General features: G+C 27.0%; 1 protein-coding gene across 2 annotated transcripts; it reads left to right on the forward strand.

Annotated features, from left to right (window-relative positions):
• Nucleotides 1-1,888: 1,888 nt before the first annotated feature.
• LOC107455990 (menin 1) lies at nucleotides 1,889-16,782 on the forward strand. 2 transcript variants are annotated; one of them, XM_016073746.4, is made up of 7 exons: nucleotides 1,889-2,394; nucleotides 5,085-5,237; nucleotides 5,897-6,081; nucleotides 8,400-8,665; nucleotides 11,210-11,694; nucleotides 11,845-11,993; nucleotides 14,825-16,782. In XM_016073746.4, the coding sequence occupies exons 1-7, from the start codon at nucleotides 1,977-1,979 to the stop codon at nucleotides 15,041-15,043; spliced, it is 1,875 nt and encodes a 624-aa protein (XP_015929232.1). In that variant the 5' UTR covers nucleotides 1,889-1,976; the 3' UTR covers nucleotides 15,044-16,782. The 2 variants fall into 2 exon arrangements, with proteins under 2 accessions (XP_015929232.1, XP_015929231.1); XM_016073745.4 differs by having other exon boundaries at nucleotides 11,210-11,993.
• The last annotated feature ends 4,192 nt before the right edge of the window (nucleotides 16,783-20,974 follow it).

Genomic DNA, 20,974 nt, shown 5'->3' on the forward strand with positions numbered 1-20,974 from the left:
AAAAAAAAGGAAAACTGCAGTTTTGTGATGCTTTATAGTATATTGGAAGATCTTTACGTCATTTATTCGATTTTAATTAATCTCACTTTATTCAGCAGCTAATTTTTTTAATTCTGAAACATCTTTAAAAAACAAGAAACAAAGTTTAAAAAAAGGGGAATAATGTATTTAAAAAATAAATTCCATTCTCAAAATGAATAAAAACAAGAAAATTATTACTACTAAATAAATAAAATGTATATAGAATGAACGAATTATCAGCAAATATAATTTTCATAATAAATTACAAGCTTATAACTAAAAAGAAAGCTATCGGTTTTTAAAGCGTTCCCCATATCAGTTCTTCAGAAGGACAGAGAGAGAAAAAGATTTTCAAAAGGGAGCAAGACCTCCCACCGAGAAGATTAGTGAACTTGGGGGTGGAAGTTGCCTTCCTCCCTTACTCAAAGGTAGAAAGTGACTTGTGTTTCAAAGGCAATATTACAAACAGTAATAAAGATAAAAAAAATTAACCTACATTTTCGTGGATAGAAAAGATTGAAAAAATTATTAGTATTTTTTTTAATTGATCACTCCGATTCTTGAACAGGAAAAATCGATTCAAAGTACGATAAGCCCGCCATAGACTTTACATGTTAAAAGCAGAATTGAGGAGTCTGCTTGGTGCAACACTTTTCTCCCGGCAACCACGATTCATGACCCTGATTTTCTGCTCTTTTGAGCGCGCCCCGTGTTCTTTGTTCGCCAAGGTCAAAAGAGTAATCATGCGTTTGAAAAAAGAAATTAAAAAAAAGGTATATTTTATTCCATCAAATGTGGATTATGGCAACTAGTAAACTTTTAATTTTGTAGCAAAACTAGTTCTGAAGTGTGGGAAGAGGTTTCTTCGTTTCTCAAGCATACGCGAAGAGCAGAGCTCGTTAAGTTGGTGGAACCTCGTACCAGACTTCGGAGATCACCTTAAAATAAGGTAATTATGAGGCAACTATTTTCATTACAAACGAAACGGTTTTGAGGCTTCGCCGCATTCTAGTTATGCATTTTGTTACTTATTGTAAGTACATGATGAAGAGTCACAGCGGCCCTGGAGATAAAGCACTCTCCACCCAGTCAGGTAAACCAGGTTCGAGTCCCAATGTTGGCTGATCAATAAGAATTCTGCTCCGGGCTCATACCGACCACAGTGCTAACATAAGATATCCTCAGTGGTAGATCGATCATACGTTAGAATCCTCTTGCCACTGGGCTTACCGTGAGAGGTGCTCGTGGCTTTCCCTTTCATACAACACAGCATACGTGGGTGAGTTCCATCAAAAAGTCCTTCACGAAAGCTAGTTTGTCAAAATGCCTGGTCTTCTAGATTGGGTTCAAAATTACAAGGCCACGGAGGGGAACATTGATATTCGTAAACTCAGAATTGGATCAGTTGTTGAACGCCAATTATAAAATAAAAAGTACATGATGAAAATGTTTGGAACACCGCAGGTCCATTTGAATCCAACCATACTTGAAGACTGGGTCTGGGAGAGAGGTTTTGCTCATCCCAGTAATAACTGACGTTAATACCTCCAAGAAACTGAAAGAGAAAATAGTACCATGAGAATTTAAGGCAGATAGCTACAAACTACGATAGTATCAATGTACATAATAAGAAAAATTTGTACGATGCGTCATTTTGTGATTAATTTTTTGCTTAGCTGCAATCACTTCTGCGCTTTGCCATATTTATACATAATATTATACTTTGCATAGATGCTTTCAACTTCGTAGAATAATTTTTAAGTTATAAAAAAATCTGAAATGGATTTTGTTTAAATGTTTTCTTTTTTTTTAGTTTTTTTTTTTTTTTCCCAATGAGTTGTCATTGGTTGAATAATTATTACGCAATGAAAATGTAACAAACTAGTGGCTACAGTTAAAATTTTAAGTCTTGTTATTTAACTGCGCATATTGAAGATAAATTTACAAAATCAAAGATGGCGTGTTTAAATGATTGCGTGAAACGTCAATTTCCATTACAAAACATGAAAGATGTTATTCAACTTTTTAGACAGCAAATTCAAAACAGTGATGAGCCGAATTTAGCATTACTTTCAATTGTGGCCGGATACTTAGAAAATATGTTTACCTGTAACAGAACTTTGCCACTAAATTGTGACGTAGAAAATGCCCTTGAACCTCTCTTTCCGACGGTTGATTTATCTACTATAGAAGCACTATATGAAAAGTTCAAATGTCAAATTAAGGGGTCTGTTGATTTGACACAATATAAAAGTACCCGGTTCGCTACTCGAGATTTAGTTAAGAAAGTATCAGATATTATATGGGGATCTTTAACTAGAAGTTATTATAAAGACCGTGCTCATCTTCAATCACTATATAGTTATTTAACAGGTAACACATATGTTTGATTCAAATGTAAACATAAATGTTATCTTGTTTATAAGGAACTGAATATTATTCTATTTGTCAGCTCATGTTACTTCAAACATACAAATCACGTGTGTGTCAAATGCCGGCAAAATAATGTAGTTTATGTATATACATATTTATGTTAACTTATTATTAGTTGGTTTTTAAAATTGTTATTTATTCCTTAAAAACGCATAAAATGCATATTAATTAATTTATTATGTGATATTAAAGCTCCAATAAGGTATATATGTATGTCTGGATAGTAGAAGCCTTTGACAGGTTGGTCAAAAATGTAAACAAACATTGTTTTGCCATCTACTAAACTGATTATTATTAAAAATCAAGTATTTGAATGGTTTAAACTAAATTAGAATCAAGTTCTTGATTTCAGTATTGCAAACAGTGTATTTGTTGCATCTTTCTTAAAAGAAATATGTGAATGCTGTTCAACCTTTTCGAATTATCTAGTACATACATGGTTTAGTTTTTTTAACTTTTAGTTCAAATATCACTTTTGTTAATTTTCTCTTGTCTTTTTTATTAAACACAATATTTCTATTTCTGATTTGTTGTTTTGCTTTACATTGTTTTTGTTTAAAATTCATTGCATTGAATGTATTTTTTTCTGCCTGATGAAACTAAGATGTAACTATGAAAATAAAGTAATTTTTCAATTAATTGAAATAATAAATGAGTGTATGTTGTAAGAAAATACAACTTCAATTAGCATATCTATTAGTGAAAAAAATTTTCATTATATTTGAATGTCATATATTTCTTTTGTTTATAATTTTTTGTTTTGTTTTCAATGAATGTGCAAATTGCTGTAAAATAAAATTATATAATTGAAATAATGTAAGTCATAAAAAATTTACTATATTAATGTGCAAATATGACGATATGGATATTATGAAAGATTATTTTTTCTCCTTTTGGCTTTAAAAATGATTTATTTTATCCACTTTTAAAGTTCTTGACCTTTACTTATTAATTGTTTCATAGATTAATAGTTTTCCCTCTAAAACTATATAACGTGAAAGCCTATGAATGTCATACTATGAAATTTATAACATGGCTAAATTATTAAAAAAATAATTATAAAAAAATAAAATCAATTAAATGTTAATAAAATTTTTAAATTTTTTTTCAATTATAGTTTAACTTTTATTTTATTAAAGTGTGTGCCTAATTTCAGGAGGGTATTCTATGGGGATCATTAGGAACAAAATTAATTATTTCCTGTTAAACATCAACAGAAATGCTAATTTTTCTCAGAAATTGCTTTCAAAATTCTAAGATTTCCGTATCATAATCTGCGGCATAATAATTGCCAAGTCTTGGCAGCTTCCAGGCTGCAGCTTACGAGACACTAGGAACAAAACATGGTAGTAGGAGATCAATTTGAAGGGTATAACTCCTGGGACAATATCTACTTGTTTTTTTATTTCGTTTTAAAAAAAATTGTGATTATGGTGGATGACAGATCACGGTACAGAAATATCCCCCTTAAAATAAAATAATTCATAATGTGTTTTTGCTGCATAATTTGTCATTATTGGACTAGAAAATATTTTTTTTGTATTATCCCATAAGAATACTTTTTTAAATTTTGTACACTTATTACTATTATACTCTTATTACTCTAAGTCAATTAGTTTTCAAGTTATAGCTGTTTAAAAATTTAAACTGCATGAAAGTTGACACTTGTTTTTTTCACGTCAGATGCTGGTTTATTTAACATGCCAAAAATAATTTAAATTTGACTTGTTGACCTAATAAAAAATCTTTTTGGTTGATATGGAATTACACAAAATATACCTTTATTTATATCTAAAATAGATTTTAAATTTAAGAATCATTTTGTAATATTGTAAACAAAAAAAGGGGACGGGGTTGATCTTAAGTTTTATAAAGACAAATTCCTCGTGGTCTTTTGTTGGAATCGGGTTGTATTAAAAACCCTTGATGCTGTTCGTTCTGGACTAGGTGCCCTGTCCATCTGGTTCTATTTCAAATCTTTATTTCAATATTTCAAAATGTCTAATAAATGAAGATAGAATGTATCATTGCTTTTTGCAAAACTTATAATCGATGTTTTTTTTTTTTTTTTTTTTTTTTNTTTTTTTTTTTTTTTTTTTGTCTTAATTCTAGTGATGTCTTAATTCTTGCGAAAATAGCTAACTCTAATAATATTTCAGTTGTCTTTTTCTTATTCCGAGTTGTTTACTGATTGTTTTGCTGTGTTTTTATAAGTTTTAGGAAAAGAGAACAAATCTAGTTTCTTGCTACTCTTAAATAAGGAAGCAAACTTGAAAAATTCACAGAAAATTTTTATCTAATGTTTTTTTAAAATGCTAAATCAGTCACTTAATTTGTTTTTATAAAATAGACTTATTTATTATTTTGTAATTTTTAAGGGTGAAAAAGTTATTTATGTAAATTTAAAGTGTGCGTGAATTGATTTATTTTAAAGTTTTTATAACTGTTTTGCTTATATGATATGGTCCCAATAAATCTCGGGCTTCTGAGATTGGTAGGTGTGTTGAAGTTAGATATCATCAGCTTAAAAATTATATACAATAAGCAATTTTTCTTAAAGAATTAAAAGCTATTTTGTCATATCTTTCTTTGGTAGAAGTATTTTTAACAGAAGCTATTATTATTTTCAGGTAATAAGTTGGATTGTTTTGGAGTAGCATTTGCAGTTGTAGCTGCATTTCAAGTTTTGGGTTTTAAGGATGTTCATTTAGCATTGTCTGAAGATCATGCATGGGTCACTTATGGAAAAGAATCTGAAGAGACTGCAGAGGTTACTTGGCATGGTAATGAAATGTCAATCCAATTAATTGTATACTCCAGTTGTCCAAAAAATTAACAAGGATTTGTTGCATTCTGAATAAGTAGCCAGATTTTATTATCAAGTCTTAAAAGTAGTTTCAAATTTTGTCAAAATATAATGAAATGTTTTCGAAGTAACCAATGTTTCAATGGGAATGCCCCAACATGTTGTAAAAAATATTGTTATGCAGCTTTTTAATAAGCAATAGTCTTAGTTGATAAACTTTAGCTAAACTAATTTTTTTTTTATAGAAATATCTCGTTTCTTAAACATAACGCAGCTAACTATACTTCTCTACCTCCTGTTTTTTCTTCTCAAATTGATGTTTCAAATGTCATTTTTTAGATACCTGATACTTTGCTTAGTTTTTTAATTTCACAATCTGTTATGCATGTACTGTTATGTTGTAAAAATATTAATCACAGTTTTTATTTATTATTTTCTTTTAATTCATGATGTTTTATAACTCTGCTTCTTCTTAGTCTTAGTCTTTTAATCCTTTATTTCCAAGGTATCAGTCTCCATACCCTTTTTAATATCCTGAGGGTATTAGTATAACTTAAATTTTTTATTTGAATTGCAATTCTTTTAGTTTTTCATTTATTATGATTTGTAATTTTTTTCCCATTCTCAATATCATAGGTAAAGGCAATGAAGATAAAAGAGGTCAACCTGTTGGGCTTGGTGTTACTGAAAAATCATGGCTTTATTTAAATGGTTATCCAGTCAAATGTACTCGCCGAATGGAAGTTGCAGCTCTAGTTTCTGGAATAAATCCTTCTATTAATGCAGTATCTGATAGCATTGAGGTTGCATGTCTTCAGCAGGTTTGTATACTTTGTAATTTTTATGTGATAAAATTAGAGTAAGATATTAAATTTTTACAGTTCCTTCATTAGGGTTGAGTTTTTTCTTCTACTTTTTTGGTTTTATTTAAAAGAATTTGAATTCGGCTTTTTTTTAAATTTTTTTCTTCAGAACAATAGATATCTGTAAAAAGAATGCATATGATTCGATTTTTCTGTCTTGCAAAAAAGTTCCCCCTTCTTAACACTGAATTGCAAATCATTTTTACTAACATCAGATGAGGTAAAGCCGATAGCCACCAGGAATGTACAAATATGGAAACTTCACAAAGGGCGTGTTCAAGCATGCCTATTGTCGCCTGGGCATTTAGTTTTTCATTTGATTTACTCGACATTGATATAATTTTTTCCCTTTTGCATTTTAGTTTTTTTTTTTTTTTAAATTTGTATTTTTTCTAAAAAATTTGAATTATTAAAAAAAATTTTTTTTTTTAACATTTAATAGTGTAAAATAAAATGATCTCATCTATTTCTATTTTTAAAGGTAAGCAATTCATAATAACTGGTATAATAAACTCTGCAACAAAGTCTGCAAAATACACAACATGTAAAATGTAGAATTTTTTTTTTTTAGACATATATTTCCCAAAATTGAAAAAAATGTCTAATGAAATCGAAACTGGGAAACTCTGAAAATTCTACGCAATGCTATACCTGTATATTGTCATGTAAAATTTGATCTTTTCAAGTTCTTTCTTGTAATTCTTTTATCTATCTCGTTTTCTTGCACATGTGATCTCATAGTCCTCAATAGCACATTGCATATTACAAATAGCATATTTCATGTGATTTTAATATCAAACATTGTGGTTTTTATTTATTCAAATTAAAGTTTGCAAGTCGCGATTCACACGTTTTTGAAATTAAATTGTGATCCCTACTCACATGATTTTAAAATCAAACATAACGATTCATATTAAAGTGATTTAAAAATCAAACCTCACGTTTCATAGTTGTGTGATTTACAAATAAAACTAGTTTAATTTAGTGCAATTTTAAAATTGTGATTTGTATTGATGTGATTTAAGTCATAATAGTGTTTCAAATTCACACAGTTCAAAAATTAACATTGTGATGTATATTCGTGCATTTTAAATCAGCACATTTCAATTAATATTCATGTAATTAAAGATCAAACATCATGATTAATAACCATACGATTTTAAATCCTAACACTGCATTTCTTATTCTCGAGATTTAAAAGTTGCACTTTGCCTATCAACTTATCGAGCATATTGAACAAGTTTATTTCCCTCTTAATAGGCTAAATAAAGTTTTAGATATAAAATTTTTGGATTCCTGTTTTAAATTTTTTTTTTATTTTTGGTCAAACCCTGATATATCATATGTTCTCTCGAAACCTATTTCAAAGTTGTGAGTTAAGAAAATACAAAGTTTATTTCTTGTAGACTGACACAATTTCTATAACATTAGTTTTTAAGAATATTTTTATTGAGTTTTGATTTCAATGTGGAATTTGAATTGATAAAATATTTTGAGAAACAGTATGGCATTAACAATTATTTAAAAGCTCAGGTATGGGTAGTAAGTGTGGTATGGGCTTATAACTTTATAATACTATTGAATCATTTTATGTCTTTTTTTAATTTTAGTATGAGTATAATACCTGAAACTCAGTGTTTAATACATTGAACAACATTTAATATAATTTTATCACTTCAAAATAATAATCTGAATTTTTTTGTTTATTTGTATGCCTTTGTAAACTGATTGCATATGTAAAAATATAATTGGCTTTACTCTCGTTGGTCAGAGTTTTTAGTTGTTGTAAAAAATTATAAGAAGGGTTAGAAATTCAAGTAATCTTATGACTAGTCTTATGACATATAAAAATCTTATTATTTGATTGAATTATTATCTAGTGGATTTTATTTCAAGACCCATAAAATGAAAAAATGCACTTTAAAGTTTCTTACTATCTGTAAATTATGCTGAAAATTAAAATTTAAAAATTTTTTATGTAGTAATTAAAAATAATTTAAATTATAAATACGTTTACCTAATTGAAATTTATTTAAAAAAATTATCTTCTTGATAAGCTTACTTCTTTCTAGGGTATTTCTAAATAAAAATTGCATTTTCTACCAATATTTAGAGCCTGAATCTCAGGAAGTTTTAGAATTATAATCATATTTATATTAAACTTTTCCCATTGTTTATAATTTTGTATAGCTTAGCTTTAATTTTTTTTTCAAAGTCTTTTCACTGTAATTAGAAATTTGCTGTTTTATTTTCTAATTTTAAATGTTTTATTATAGCAACTCTTATGGTTACTATATGATTTAAATCATCTTAAAACATATCCAATGGCTCTTGGAAACCTAGGTGATCTGGAAGAAATAAATCCTAGTCCTGGCCGTCCACCACCTATTGATTTGTTTAGAGAATCTATTTTAGCTGCTCAAAGCTTTTATTGTAATATGCATGTATATCCATACACATATATGGGTGGCTACCTTTATCGAAATGGACGGTATAAAGGAGCTTTAGAAGCATGGGCAAATGCTGCTGATGTCATCAGGAAGTATGTTTTTTCCCCCCTTAATTCTATTGTAGCTTAAAACCTTACTTTATCAAAACTCTTGAATTTTGTTTCTATGACTCTTTTTGTTTTTTATCTCGTGGTACAACCATCTAAAATGTATTTAAAATATTTTACTATTAAATATATTTTACATTAATGTATGAAAAGGTGTTCTGTGTTGGTATTTTGTTAAACTTAGTCTCAACTATTGATAATTTACTATGCCTTTTTTATAAAAATAATTTCAAAGGTTTGGTTTTAAAATATTTTGGAGATTATTACTGTGTGAGTAATTTAGTTGCGTAAAATTTTGAAGTTAATTTATGTAATGTTTGCTACATCACATAATTAAAGTAAAATATCCTAGAGATTCAGTTTGTGACATTTATATCACTGGAACATGCATTATATGCAGATGACTCATTTATTATATGACTATTTATTATTAAAAATACTTATTTATTTTTTAAAATATGATTGCTCTTACATATTACAAGTATCGAAACATTTTATTCCATCTATAAAAAAAAATGTTAATTTTGTAATAATACTATAGCATAGATAAACATTTATACTATATTAATAAACTGATTTCTATTTATATAAATATAGAATTTCAAGGATAGAATTTTATTCTTTCAATTATTTTTTATTTTATTATTTTTACTTTCTTTATTTTGAATGATGTTAACTAGAAATTGAAGGAAAAAAAATTTGTTTATAAGAAATATTTCTGTATATTGGTTAAAAAAATATTTTACCTTTAGTATAAGTGACAAAAACCACTGCTAAATTTAATTTAGATGCTTTTTTAAAAATGCAAAAGGAGATAATTGTCAAAATAAGAAATTTTGATAGATTCATATCGTTAATATGGTATCTTTTTAGAATTTTTCAAATTCTACATGGGATTTTTTTTTAAAAAAATATTTATACCAAACATATGTTTTTATAAATAAATTAGGAATAAAATGTTTACACAGTTTTGCTCAGTAAGATGAACATTATAATATGTTATAGAATTAAATGTAATTATTTATTATGACAAATATATGCATCACACTAATTAACCCATTTATACAAAAATAAAAGCTGTTCAGTTTAACTTACATATTGTATATCTGAATTTTCAGGAAATAATAATTTTTAAAAGATAATAAAATAATTTTATGCAATTGTGATTTAGAGTACCCATAACTGCCAACTCTTCTAGGTTTGCCCCGGGTGATTTTATTTTCATATTTTAAGTAGTAGCGAAACTCAAGTTATTATGTTAAACTTTTTGAATTATAATAATAATTGTAAAGGAGTTTGACCACCACTACGTATAAATACTTACAAAAAATATGATAATAGTCTGCAAGATAGCAGAATCCAACTCGATCAAAATTTCCATATATTTTTTTGTAAGATTGTTTTTCTGTAACTTTCACTTACTTGGTAAATCCATTCTTGGAAAGACTGAAAGTTGGCAGGTATGAGTACTTATCAATGTTAAATAAATGTCTCCCATTCCAAAACTGATTTGTTATGTCCCTGCACTTGTTTGGTGGTTTCTTTTTCTCAACTCTTGAGCGTTTTTATTGGCGCTACTTTCGCCACATGTGGAAAACAGAATCAACTATTCCAACTTTATTTCAAAGTTCGCTTGAATTAAAATAATTTATTAACAACACAAAACATGCATTTCATAAATAAATAGGCTGCAGATCTATATTGAATGTTATCTCCCAGGCAACAATTTTGTTGCTTGTGTGCTGCAAATTTTATAAAAATATAGCAATATATATCTACAAAACTATCATTTAATGATGCTAAACAGGTATATAAAAAAGATGTGATAATAAGCACATTGAAGTTACTTACTTGTGAAACAAGTATATCTGCACAGTGCTTAAAAAATTATTCGAGTCTTCTTAGTTCAGGCAGTGTAGATATATTGGAAGGAAAAAAAACATACAATTGTTTTACCTTAAAAATACATCAGTACAGGTTTTTTGGGCAAATTTATTCCAGAAAGCCTTTCTCTTCACTGTCTCCTGATCATCAAACTTATTTGTGAATGCAAGTACAATTCAAACTTCACATTGGGGGCCCGAGACAGCTTGGTTCATAGGGCACTGGGCCCATGTCCAATAAGTCGTGGGTTCGAACCCCGATAGTCGAAGTTTCCTTGTGTAGTAAATGGTGACCGATGCACGTTAAATCTGTTGAGTCTCAAAGTCTACCATGTTCCCGTAACAAATCATACCTCTGGGGGTACTGATCCAGGAGTTTCCTTGTCTTCTGGATTGGTTCAAAATTACAAGGCTACAGAGTTGAACATTGGTTGTCATAAACCCAAAATTAGGTCGGCTGCTTAATGTCGCTTATAACATTATAAAAAAAAATTCCACATTGACAGTTAGTCGTTGATGTTAGAAAGAAGAAAAAAACTGTGCTAATGCATAACAAATCAGTACCCCCATTTTAACTGGTAGTGATTAAAAAACATTTTTAACATACAACTGTCGACTCCCAAAAAAATAATGAATCTTTTTGTAGGTATAATTATGGTCGAGAAGATGAAGAAATTTACAAAGAATTTTTGGAAATAGCTAATGAGTTGATTCCACATATTGTAAAAGTCGTTAGTTCTAACGGTTGTGAACCATCGGGTCGGGCTGATATTCCTCTCTTACAAGATCCTGAATGTTTCGCACATTTACTGAGGTTTTACGATGGACTTTGCGAGTGGGAAGAAGGTTCCTCTACGCCAGTGCTTCACATTGGTTGGGCAAAGCCTTTAGTTTCTACTATATCTAAATTTCCTGGAAATGTGCGTTCTATGGTGGGTATTACGGTTCCTGAAACTAAAGTTGAAGATGATGACGAGGTAAAAGTTATTGAAAATGACAAAACTGAGTCTGATAAACCTGTGAATAAAGGTAAAAAAAAGAATTCTTTGAATGGTTCTTCAGAAGAAAAATTGAACAAGCTGCCCTCTAAAGGAAGGAATTACACACCTGACAAAGATAAAGGAGGAAGAGGTAAGAGAAAAGGGTCTACTGTAGGCCAAGAAAATGAATTTTTACTAACATTAGAGACACAAATAAATTCGGATGAAGAGCCTCATCCTAATATTATGGCTCTGGCAGCTGCTTGTGGTGATAATATTTTGAATCCTGAATATTTATTAGGGTCAGGGGAGCCATTCTCATCCCGATCGTCAAGTGCATCTTCGACAACAGAAGCAATTGATAACAATAAGTCTAATGGAACTCCTGTACCTGATCTCACTACTGTTGATGCAGGATTGGATATAGATTCATGTACAGCTTTTTCTGAGGTATATATATTTTTAGTTCAAAGTTACTTTATAAATTTTTAGTATTGACCTTTTCGTTTTGTTTTAAAATCATTATTGTCGTTTAAACCTGATATAATTATTTAGTCATTCTAGTTCTAGTATCATCAGAAGTTAAAAATATTATAAATACTTTTCTAATAATGAACGAACATAAACGAATATTGCAATGTATATATTTTTTAAGATAAATTTTTTTAATATAATGTTTTAAAAGGGTTTCATATTTCATGAGGTTAATGTAAGCAGAATTTATTTAAATAGTTTTTGCAAAAGTACCTAACCTGTTTTTTCTTTTTTTAATTTTATTTGTTCTGACACTATTAAGTATCAGAGCTTAGGAAACCTCAAAATTTTTTAAGTGTCCGTCATGATGTTTTCCAAAATCTGCTGGAGATTTTAATCTATGAAGTCTATGCTCGAATATAACTTTTACATTTTATTCCACAGCAACCAATGATTCACAAAAAAAATGTTTCTTAATGATGCACATTAATGAAAATATACAAATGTATATATTATTAATCTGTCGAAATTTACAACATATCTACTTCAAATCTTGTACACTATTTGACTGACCACCCGAACAAAACATCTGTTCCTGCACCCCAGAGCCTAAGGTCAAGACAACTGGAATGGGCACTGTAGGTCTTGGGCCTTTCGTTTGCACACTTAATTCTACACACGAGTAACATTCTATCTACATGAACACATTAATTTTAAGTATGAATCTAAGGCTGAGCGCTAGAAGCTTTTGCTTTCCTCAATGAAATAGATATCCCACAAAATCAAATTGATAATTTGTAAGCTACAAATTGTTTGTGGTCGCCCCCTTTTACACGGTAGACGCTAGAGGACGTGGGCTTGAATGGCGAGATGGCCACTCGCCTGGTCAGCAGAACAGGAGATAAGGAGTGATAGATTTACGAGGAATTAGAATGTAGAACGCCTTATCTTAACAATTTGTTCTTGTGGAATATAACATTTCTTTCAATTTGTTTTTGTGGGATATCTATTTCATTGAGGAAAGCAAAAGCTCTTGCGCTCGCCCTAAAGTAATAAATAATATTGACAAAGCAGTATTAGGTATTATTAACAAAGACATATAAGGCCTTGATGGTGTTAATCGTCTTAATCCTGACCATTGTTATTAACAAGGAATTATTATCAGAATTGTTAATTATCAGCAAGTGTTCAGTATTATCATTAAATCCTTCAATATGTTACTTTAAAACAAAGCTTTAAAAATGATATTATAAAAACAATCTTACTCTTGTTTCTGTGTTTACATTGCCATTTTAGTTTTTATATTAATTATTTTCAGAGCTATTGGCAAATTTCTTTTATAAATAAAAATAAGCACTGCTAGAGTAATAAAAAATAATAAACTATTATAATAAAATATAAATTATTACTTACGTAATTAAAATCAATAATAATTGGTTTTTCTTCTCTCTACTTTGGCCTCCCTTTGTATTCACCCTTAAAGGCATTCTAATATTTAATCAAAATTTATGGGTTGAGAAATTGTATTTTGCAGTATTTAGGTTTCAGTAATTTATCCTTATCTGCCCTATATACTTAATTTGAAGAATAGTAAAAATGAAGATTGCATGCGCGATTAGAATTTTAACATGCCAAATAATATAATTTTCAAACCCTTTTAGTTTAAAGTATGTTATATTTTGTTCTAACATTTAATATTGGTTTTACTAATTTATTTTTTGATTTATATATGCATAAGTTTATTCCTGAAAAATAAAAATTTTGAAAATTGAAAATGCTTATAAATTTTATCAGTTTTTGCATATTTTATATATTTTTAATAATATTAGGAGTGTTAATCCACTAGAACAACTAATGTAATTATTGCATCAATGTGTGTTCAATCTGCTGAAAATGGACCATACCACATCAATGTGCACAAGCAAAACCTAAAGTTAAGCATATAAAGAAGTTAGTTTGTACATGATTTTCATGCCAATACACCATTTTTCTTAAAACAGAAAGATCCGTTTTTTCTTCTCAGGGCGATAAACATAGTTAAAATTAATTACAGCTACATGAAACATGTAAATGTTTTTATGAAGGTGATTGCATTAATTTTCTAAAATTCATATATTGATAATTTCTATTTTAAATGCTTTTTTGAAAACATACCAATCTTGATTATCTATTGTGAAAAAGTTTATTTTTTTAATCAATGAATTGCTTTCTACTTTTATTGGTTTTTAAGTAAAATTATGCTATGTTAAAATTCAGTATTATTATCAAGTAAATAATTGTTTTATCCTTAATATGAACAAATTTTTATTTTAGACGAGCATATCAAATGAATTTATAACAGAAGATTTTGATTGGATTCTATAAAAGTTTTGGTTGGATCCTATACAAAAATATTAAATTATGTTAAAGATTTGTTTATTTTCTTTTATAATTTCAAGAAATTCTTTTATATTTCTTTCTTTAGCTGTCAGGAAAAAATTTTACTTTTGACAAATATATATGTTTTAACTAAATATTTTTTACGCATTCAATAATTCCGTCTAAAAATGTACATGTTTTTAGGTCGATGAAAAAAAAAATCAATGATTCTGCCTGTGTTACATTAACAAGTCAGATAATGAAAAGACTGAAAGATCTGCTTGGTTATTTTTATTTGTAATTTTAAGAAATTCTTTTATATTTCTTTCTTTAGCTGTCAGAAAAATGTTACCTTTGACAAATATATATGTTTAAAAAAAAATCGGAATCAAACTAAATATTTTTTACGCATTTAGAAATTCCGTCAAAATATGTGCATGTCTTTTTAGGTCGATGAAAAAATCAATGATTCTGCCTGTGTTACACTAACAAGTCAGAAAATGAAAAGACTGAAAGATCTGCTTCTGGCTGAAAAATTAAATACATCTGCAATCCAGTTACAGTTAACAGCACAATCTCAAGTACAGGTGGTCAAGAGAGGTCGCCAGGCTAATGAATTTGAGTTTGGAGCTGGGGGCCGCACAACGAAAAGGAGCAGAAGAGAGTGATGGGCCATAGTCAGGCCGCCTTGTCCAAGTGTGATACTTACTGAAGGCGACGGAAGAAGTAGTCGCAACTGTGATTTTGCATGTGTATATCACTCATTGTCAGACTTCTTCCTTCTTCATATTTTGAGTATTGTAAAAAAGGGATAAAGAAGTTGAGTTTTAAAGAAGACTAAAAAAGGTTATGTATATAATATAATAACTATTCATACTTTTCTTGTAAAATGTATATTTAAAGATCAAAACTAGCTTTGTTGATAAAAGTATTACTTGTTTTATTGACAATTCTATAAATATTTGCCTTGTTCTTAGTCTAAGCAAATTAAAATATTTTAGTATATGTTGGCAATGTTGTTAGTTTAACATTGGATAAAAAATTTTAATATGTTAAAAGTCTATAACTGTACATTTTAGTGTTGATTGTTGTGTTATATATTTGAATCTTGTTTGTACATTGTTAATATGTGTTTTTTGCTTCATATTTTAGTGTTTATTTAAATACTAATAACAACATATTAAACTGGTTGTTTCACTATTACTTTTCTAAGCTGTAAGGTAGCACTGAAAAATCTGGATTTTTTATAACAAAAATAGATAAAAAATATGCTTCTATTAATTTTATTCTTTTTACTTGAGTTTTCCTTAGCGTTTTTTTTTTTTTAAGTGAACATTATTAAGTTTTTAACCTTTAACACTCATTGGGGTTCGTTATAGAATCTTCACACTTCTGTTATTATTTTGATGATGTTCTTTGAAGATTCTGTTGTCATATAAAATAAAGCTTTTAAGCAAAAAAAAGTTTTTTTTTACTGACCGTTATGAGTTTTGATCAGTTACAAGTTATATCCAACTTTAATCAGCCACTTATATGCTAATTATGAATATGGTACAATATGAAGAATATCTACAGCTTTGTGAAAATGATATGTCATTCGATTTTTTGATATTCAAAGAAGAGTTGCTACAAAACTGCATTGTTTGTACTTAAACAGTTCTGAGTTCTTCAATGATTTTAACAATTTTCATCTATTTGTAAAAATCTTGCCAACTTGGCCTTTTTTTTTTAAAAAAAATTGTGAAATTATATATATATTTAAGTTATATATTCATCTTAAAGTACAGACATTCTGTTCAACAAGATATATATTCTGCAGTTTAAGGCTGACTGTGGTCATTTTTATTTTCCTTGGCAAAAGTCCTTCACTTAAATAAAAAATGTTAAAGGTTAATATGAACCTTCAGGGAGTCGTTCCTGAATTTAAAGTAGTATGTTTCACTTTACGAAGTTTTACTCTTAAAAGAAATATAATTAATATGATTAGGTTTAAAAAATAACCTATCATTATTTATTTTTGATGACTTCAGATCATAAAATCAGTATTATTATATAATTTGAAGCAATAAATTTTTTTTGTTGTTGTCAAAATTTAATTTCATAAAGCATTTGCTAATGAAAATAGTGTGTAATATATTTTGGTACATATTTTCCAATTACTAATTTTCTTAAGACTTATGATTTTTTTTTTTTTTTTAAGAAATGAAATTTTTTATTTTAAGTAGGTGTATATATATATATCATCTTTAATATTATGAAATTGTTAGAAAACGCTTTTTGAAAGTATACCGATGCTAAATTTTTTAATTTTGCACCTGGTGAGTTTCTAATTTATTTTTGTTGTTTTTCAAATATATTTTTTTTATTGTTAAAAAATTGGGAAAGAAGTATAAAAAAGAGAAGAAAATGTTTAGTTGAGGTTTGAAGCATATTTTCTGTCAAACAATTGTTTAGCTGAGATTTAAGTCTTATAATTCTGATTTAGTGTGTTTCTTAAAAAGCTTAATTATTTGTAAAAAGATTAACAATTTTTAACCCAGTGATTTCTATAATTATTTTTACTTCTTTTAAATCATATGCTGTTTTCTATTGAAAATATCTTAGTTAAGTTTGCTGTTTCTTCTGATCATTTTCAGTCATTCTTTGTTAATGTACTTATTTATGAGAAAAATTTATCTGAGATTTATAAATTTAGTGTTATTTAGCTGAATTTCATCTACTTGTTTTACAAATGTTAATATGCATTTATAAATTGTTTTATTTATTTTACTCTTTGTTAACAAAAATAGCTTACCTTGTATTTTGCATTTAAAAAGATTTTTGTAGTTTGAAATTTTTTCCCCATTACCGTGCAAACCATTAATTTATATAAAATTCATGTGCTCTAAAATTTTTAACTTTTTAGATCTGATATTTGTGCTCATAGGCTTTAGTTTTGTATAAATCACTTTTGAAAATTTTTACTGGAATCGAGGATGACGGAAATATGTTGCGATTCTAATCAATAGAATAAGCATAGTGGTCAACTCTATTGGATTTTCCAGTAGACTACTGGATTTTATAAGTTCTTCCTGGTCTACTGGTGTAATCAGAAATTCTCCTGGTTTTTGTATATGTTTGAAAATTCCTTAAAATTAAAAAAGTTTCAGAAGAAGAATTCTTTTCAAAATAGTTATTTAACCGCTTTATTACTTGCTTGAATAAAAAAAATTTAAATGATAATTTTTTAAATAAACATTAAGTATAAACTTAACACTGAAAAAAAGCTTAAACGTAAGACATTGACTGGAATTATATGCATTAATTTAGTTAGTAGATTTATTTATAAATGACAATTGTAATTTAAAAATGTTTAAATAATTTAAACATTGTAAAAAGTCCATCATGTAGGCTATGCGCTTATCCCTGCATTTTTATGTTACATCTTTTCTCTTTTGTAATTTGCATATTTTAAACTTATTTCAGATTTCTTAAATTTTATTAATATATATTTAAATTATTAATTTTAATTATTAAAATTGCTTCCACGGAAACTTTTTGTACTTTTTAGAAATTTATCAGTAATGAATGTCGATTGCTCTTTTATTGTTTTTTTTTCAAGTTGCTGTTTACGAAATATAGTTGTTTATCTTTATATTTTTTATACTGTCACTTTAAAAGTACCCTAAATTAGTAAGAAATTTAATAATTTTTGCTCACTAAAATCTAGGAATTAATTTTCTTTAGTATAAATTAAGATTATTATTAAATTATAATAATAAAACTTCTAAAACATTTTGAAGTTTAGTTATAAATATAAGTTAAATATTTGTATTTATTACTTCTGATTCAAGATACTAAACTTTAAGGTTTAGTTTCTCATTTAGCTATTTGATTAAAATAATGATTGAAATAGCCTTGACTCTTATTGCAAACTATTAAATGTCAGTAAGTTTATTAAGTATATATATATTTACATTTTAACTATTCAAATGAACATTCAAAACTTTATTAATGATATACACGTTAAATATAATTTTTGTCAATCATGCTTTTATTTCTTACTTTTCATTCTTAATTTTTTTTAATATTATTTTTTATTGAAGAATTTCTTATAATAATACAAATAAATTGTGTAGTGTCAGTAGTATGAAAGTTATAAATATTTACAGTTTTTTTCCGCTATAAAATTCAAAAGTTTTGATTGGTATTATCTTTTTATGCTTGATTTACATTATAAAATTTTAAATTTTTTTTATCTTTTTATTTTGTTTTACAAAATCTATTAAGTAAACATACTTAAAAAATTAATTTTTTAAAAATACAGTAAAAAAACTGAAAATTAGTAAAAATTTTAACCAAGCCAGTATTTTATTGCAAGTTGTATCATCTATTGTATTGGTAATATCTAACGAGACGTTATTAAAATAATCAGATCATGATGTACTTTTTTTTAATAACTTTGTAATAATGCCATACATTTAGTTTATGAAAAATTATTTTAGCTTTATGCGAATAAGTTTAGTTTTTATAAGTTATATTCCTTTAATAATTATTAATTCTATTTTAAAAGTATCTATACGTTGAATTTTTTAAACTTTTAAAAAGAAAAAATTATTTGCATCTTTTTTTTTATAGGCACTATTTTTAAATTTGCTTTTATTACTTTATTTGTTTTATTATGAATGATTTTTTTAAATGTTTTTTTATAGTTCAATATTTTAAAGAAAATTATCAATTTAATTCTTTTTTTTGCTGATAAAAATTCTTTTAGTTAGGCAAGTATTGTGAAATATTTTATTTCTGGAAGAAGTGTGTTAGAGATCTGATAAAAAAAAAATATTCAAAATTTATTAGCCTATTTATTTTCTAAATGCACTATTAAAGTACCATAAATGTCTTAAATGCTAGTTTTAGATTAGTTCAAGTATTCTAAAAATATTGTGTAGTTAATATATTTAATATCAAGTTAAATATATTGTGTAGTTAATATATTTATTTTAAATAACAAAACTTTTGTAGAAGTATATTTTGTGTTTTCTTTGCAGTAAGAAAAATATCTTGTTGCTAAAGAAAAAAAAATGAAGCCACAATTTCATTTAAATGTCTGTGGTTCTCACTGTGGAACTTATAAATTTTAACGAAAAAAAATTTGATGAAATCTTTTTTGAATCTTTTATTATTTTTTTACTTATATTGTACATGTGATTGTTATTAAACTATATATATAAAAAGGAAAATTGTACTGATTTGATTTACAACTTATAAATCCTATTTGATAACTGTTATAATAAAAAAAAAAACTTTTTTTAGGAAAATCACAAAACATTTCAAGTTTTAGTTTTAACCTGTTGTAAATCACTTTTACTCATATTGGCAGTAAATTATTTGTAAATAAATAAGAAAGAGTGTCTGCAAAATAAAGAAAAAGTAAATAAATATAAATCTTACTACACCTCTAACTCAGTGTGTAGTCACCTGACTATTCGATTTGTAAAATAAACTCTTATGTTTACAATTTAAATTGTTTTAAAATATCTTTATTTTGTTATTACTTTTATTTACTTATGTTTTTTTTTATTTTACATTTCAATTTATTATTGATCAGCAGTCCTAGTTTTTAATTGATATTGCTTTACATGTGTATTATCTTTGTAACAAATTGATACATTTATTACTTGAAATATAAAAGTCAGACATATGTAGTTGCTGATTTAGAAAGCAAGTTTATTTTAAGCTTTCTTTGTTAGTTTATCTTGTTAAAATCTCAGGTTTTCCATTAATTGTTTGATATGAATATGTTTATTGCTGTTATAATGCCTAGCCAAGTCAACTCTTATGTTTAACCTTTTTTTCACTTTAGGATTGTTTTAGTAAAATATTTCTTAGCAAATATTTAAAATGGTGATCTTTGATACAAAGTTTTGATCCAGTATAGAAAAATATTTGCCTTTCAGTTTTTTTCTTCATTAATACTGTTTTTTCAATCCAATTTTTGTTTTAAAAAATGTTAAAGTATCAGATTTTTTTAAAGATAAAAAAATTACTAATAATTAATGTTTTACTAACTGCTTAAGCTCATTCTTCCTTATTATTGTTAATGAAGAGCTAATAAAAAATTATTTCAGCAAGTTTATAATATTGCAGTATAAATTGCAGCTTTTAATGCTATCTTAACAGTTAGTAATAATGCTTTTCTAATTGATATTGTTGCTAACTCCATATCAGTATTAAAGCCAAAAAGAATCCAGTAGTTAAGCTTTGTCAGTCTTAAATTTTCTTTAAGGATTTCAACCAGACATAATGCATTTAATGTGTTTTCCTGAGCAATAGACCGTGAAGTTTTTCGCACTTACTACTATGTCATATAATCTAACTATGCAACTGCTTACTAATAAAATGTACAAATATTTGAGTGTAGATATTTAGAGTATTTCAACAGTCAAAGGCAAATGCTGCTGTTATTCTACTGAATCATTTTAGTTCTTAGGGATGGGCAAATAAACAATAAATTTCATCTGTTAAGTAGTTAAATATATGACTGGATTAATATCCGTTTATATATTATTTTTAATATTAGTGAATAACTTTATCAAGTTAATTATATAAAATTCAGTTTC

This window comes from Parasteatoda tepidariorum, chromosome 8 (genome assembly GCF_043381705.1).
Source record: "Parasteatoda tepidariorum isolate YZ-2023 chromosome 8, CAS_Ptep_4.0, whole genome shotgun sequence".
NCBI lineage: Eukaryota > Metazoa > Arthropoda > Arachnida > Araneae > Theridiidae > Parasteatoda > Parasteatoda tepidariorum.

What these genes read in the sequence shown, in the direction of transcription:
- LOC107455990 (XM_016073745.4), top strand. Translation starts at nt 1,977, where the DNA reads ATGGCGTGTTTAAATGATTGCGTGAAACGTCAATTTCCATTACAAAAC. An exon ending in AGGTTGCATGTCTTCAGCAG is followed by an intron (nt 6,082 to 8,399) that starts GTTTGTATACTT and finishes GTTTTATTATAG; the next exon opens with CAACTCTTATGGTTACTATA. An exon ending in CATGTACAGCTTTTTCTGAG is followed by an intron (nt 11,994 to 14,824) that starts GTATATATATTT and finishes ATGTCTTTTTAG; the next exon opens with GTCGATGAAAAAATCAATGA.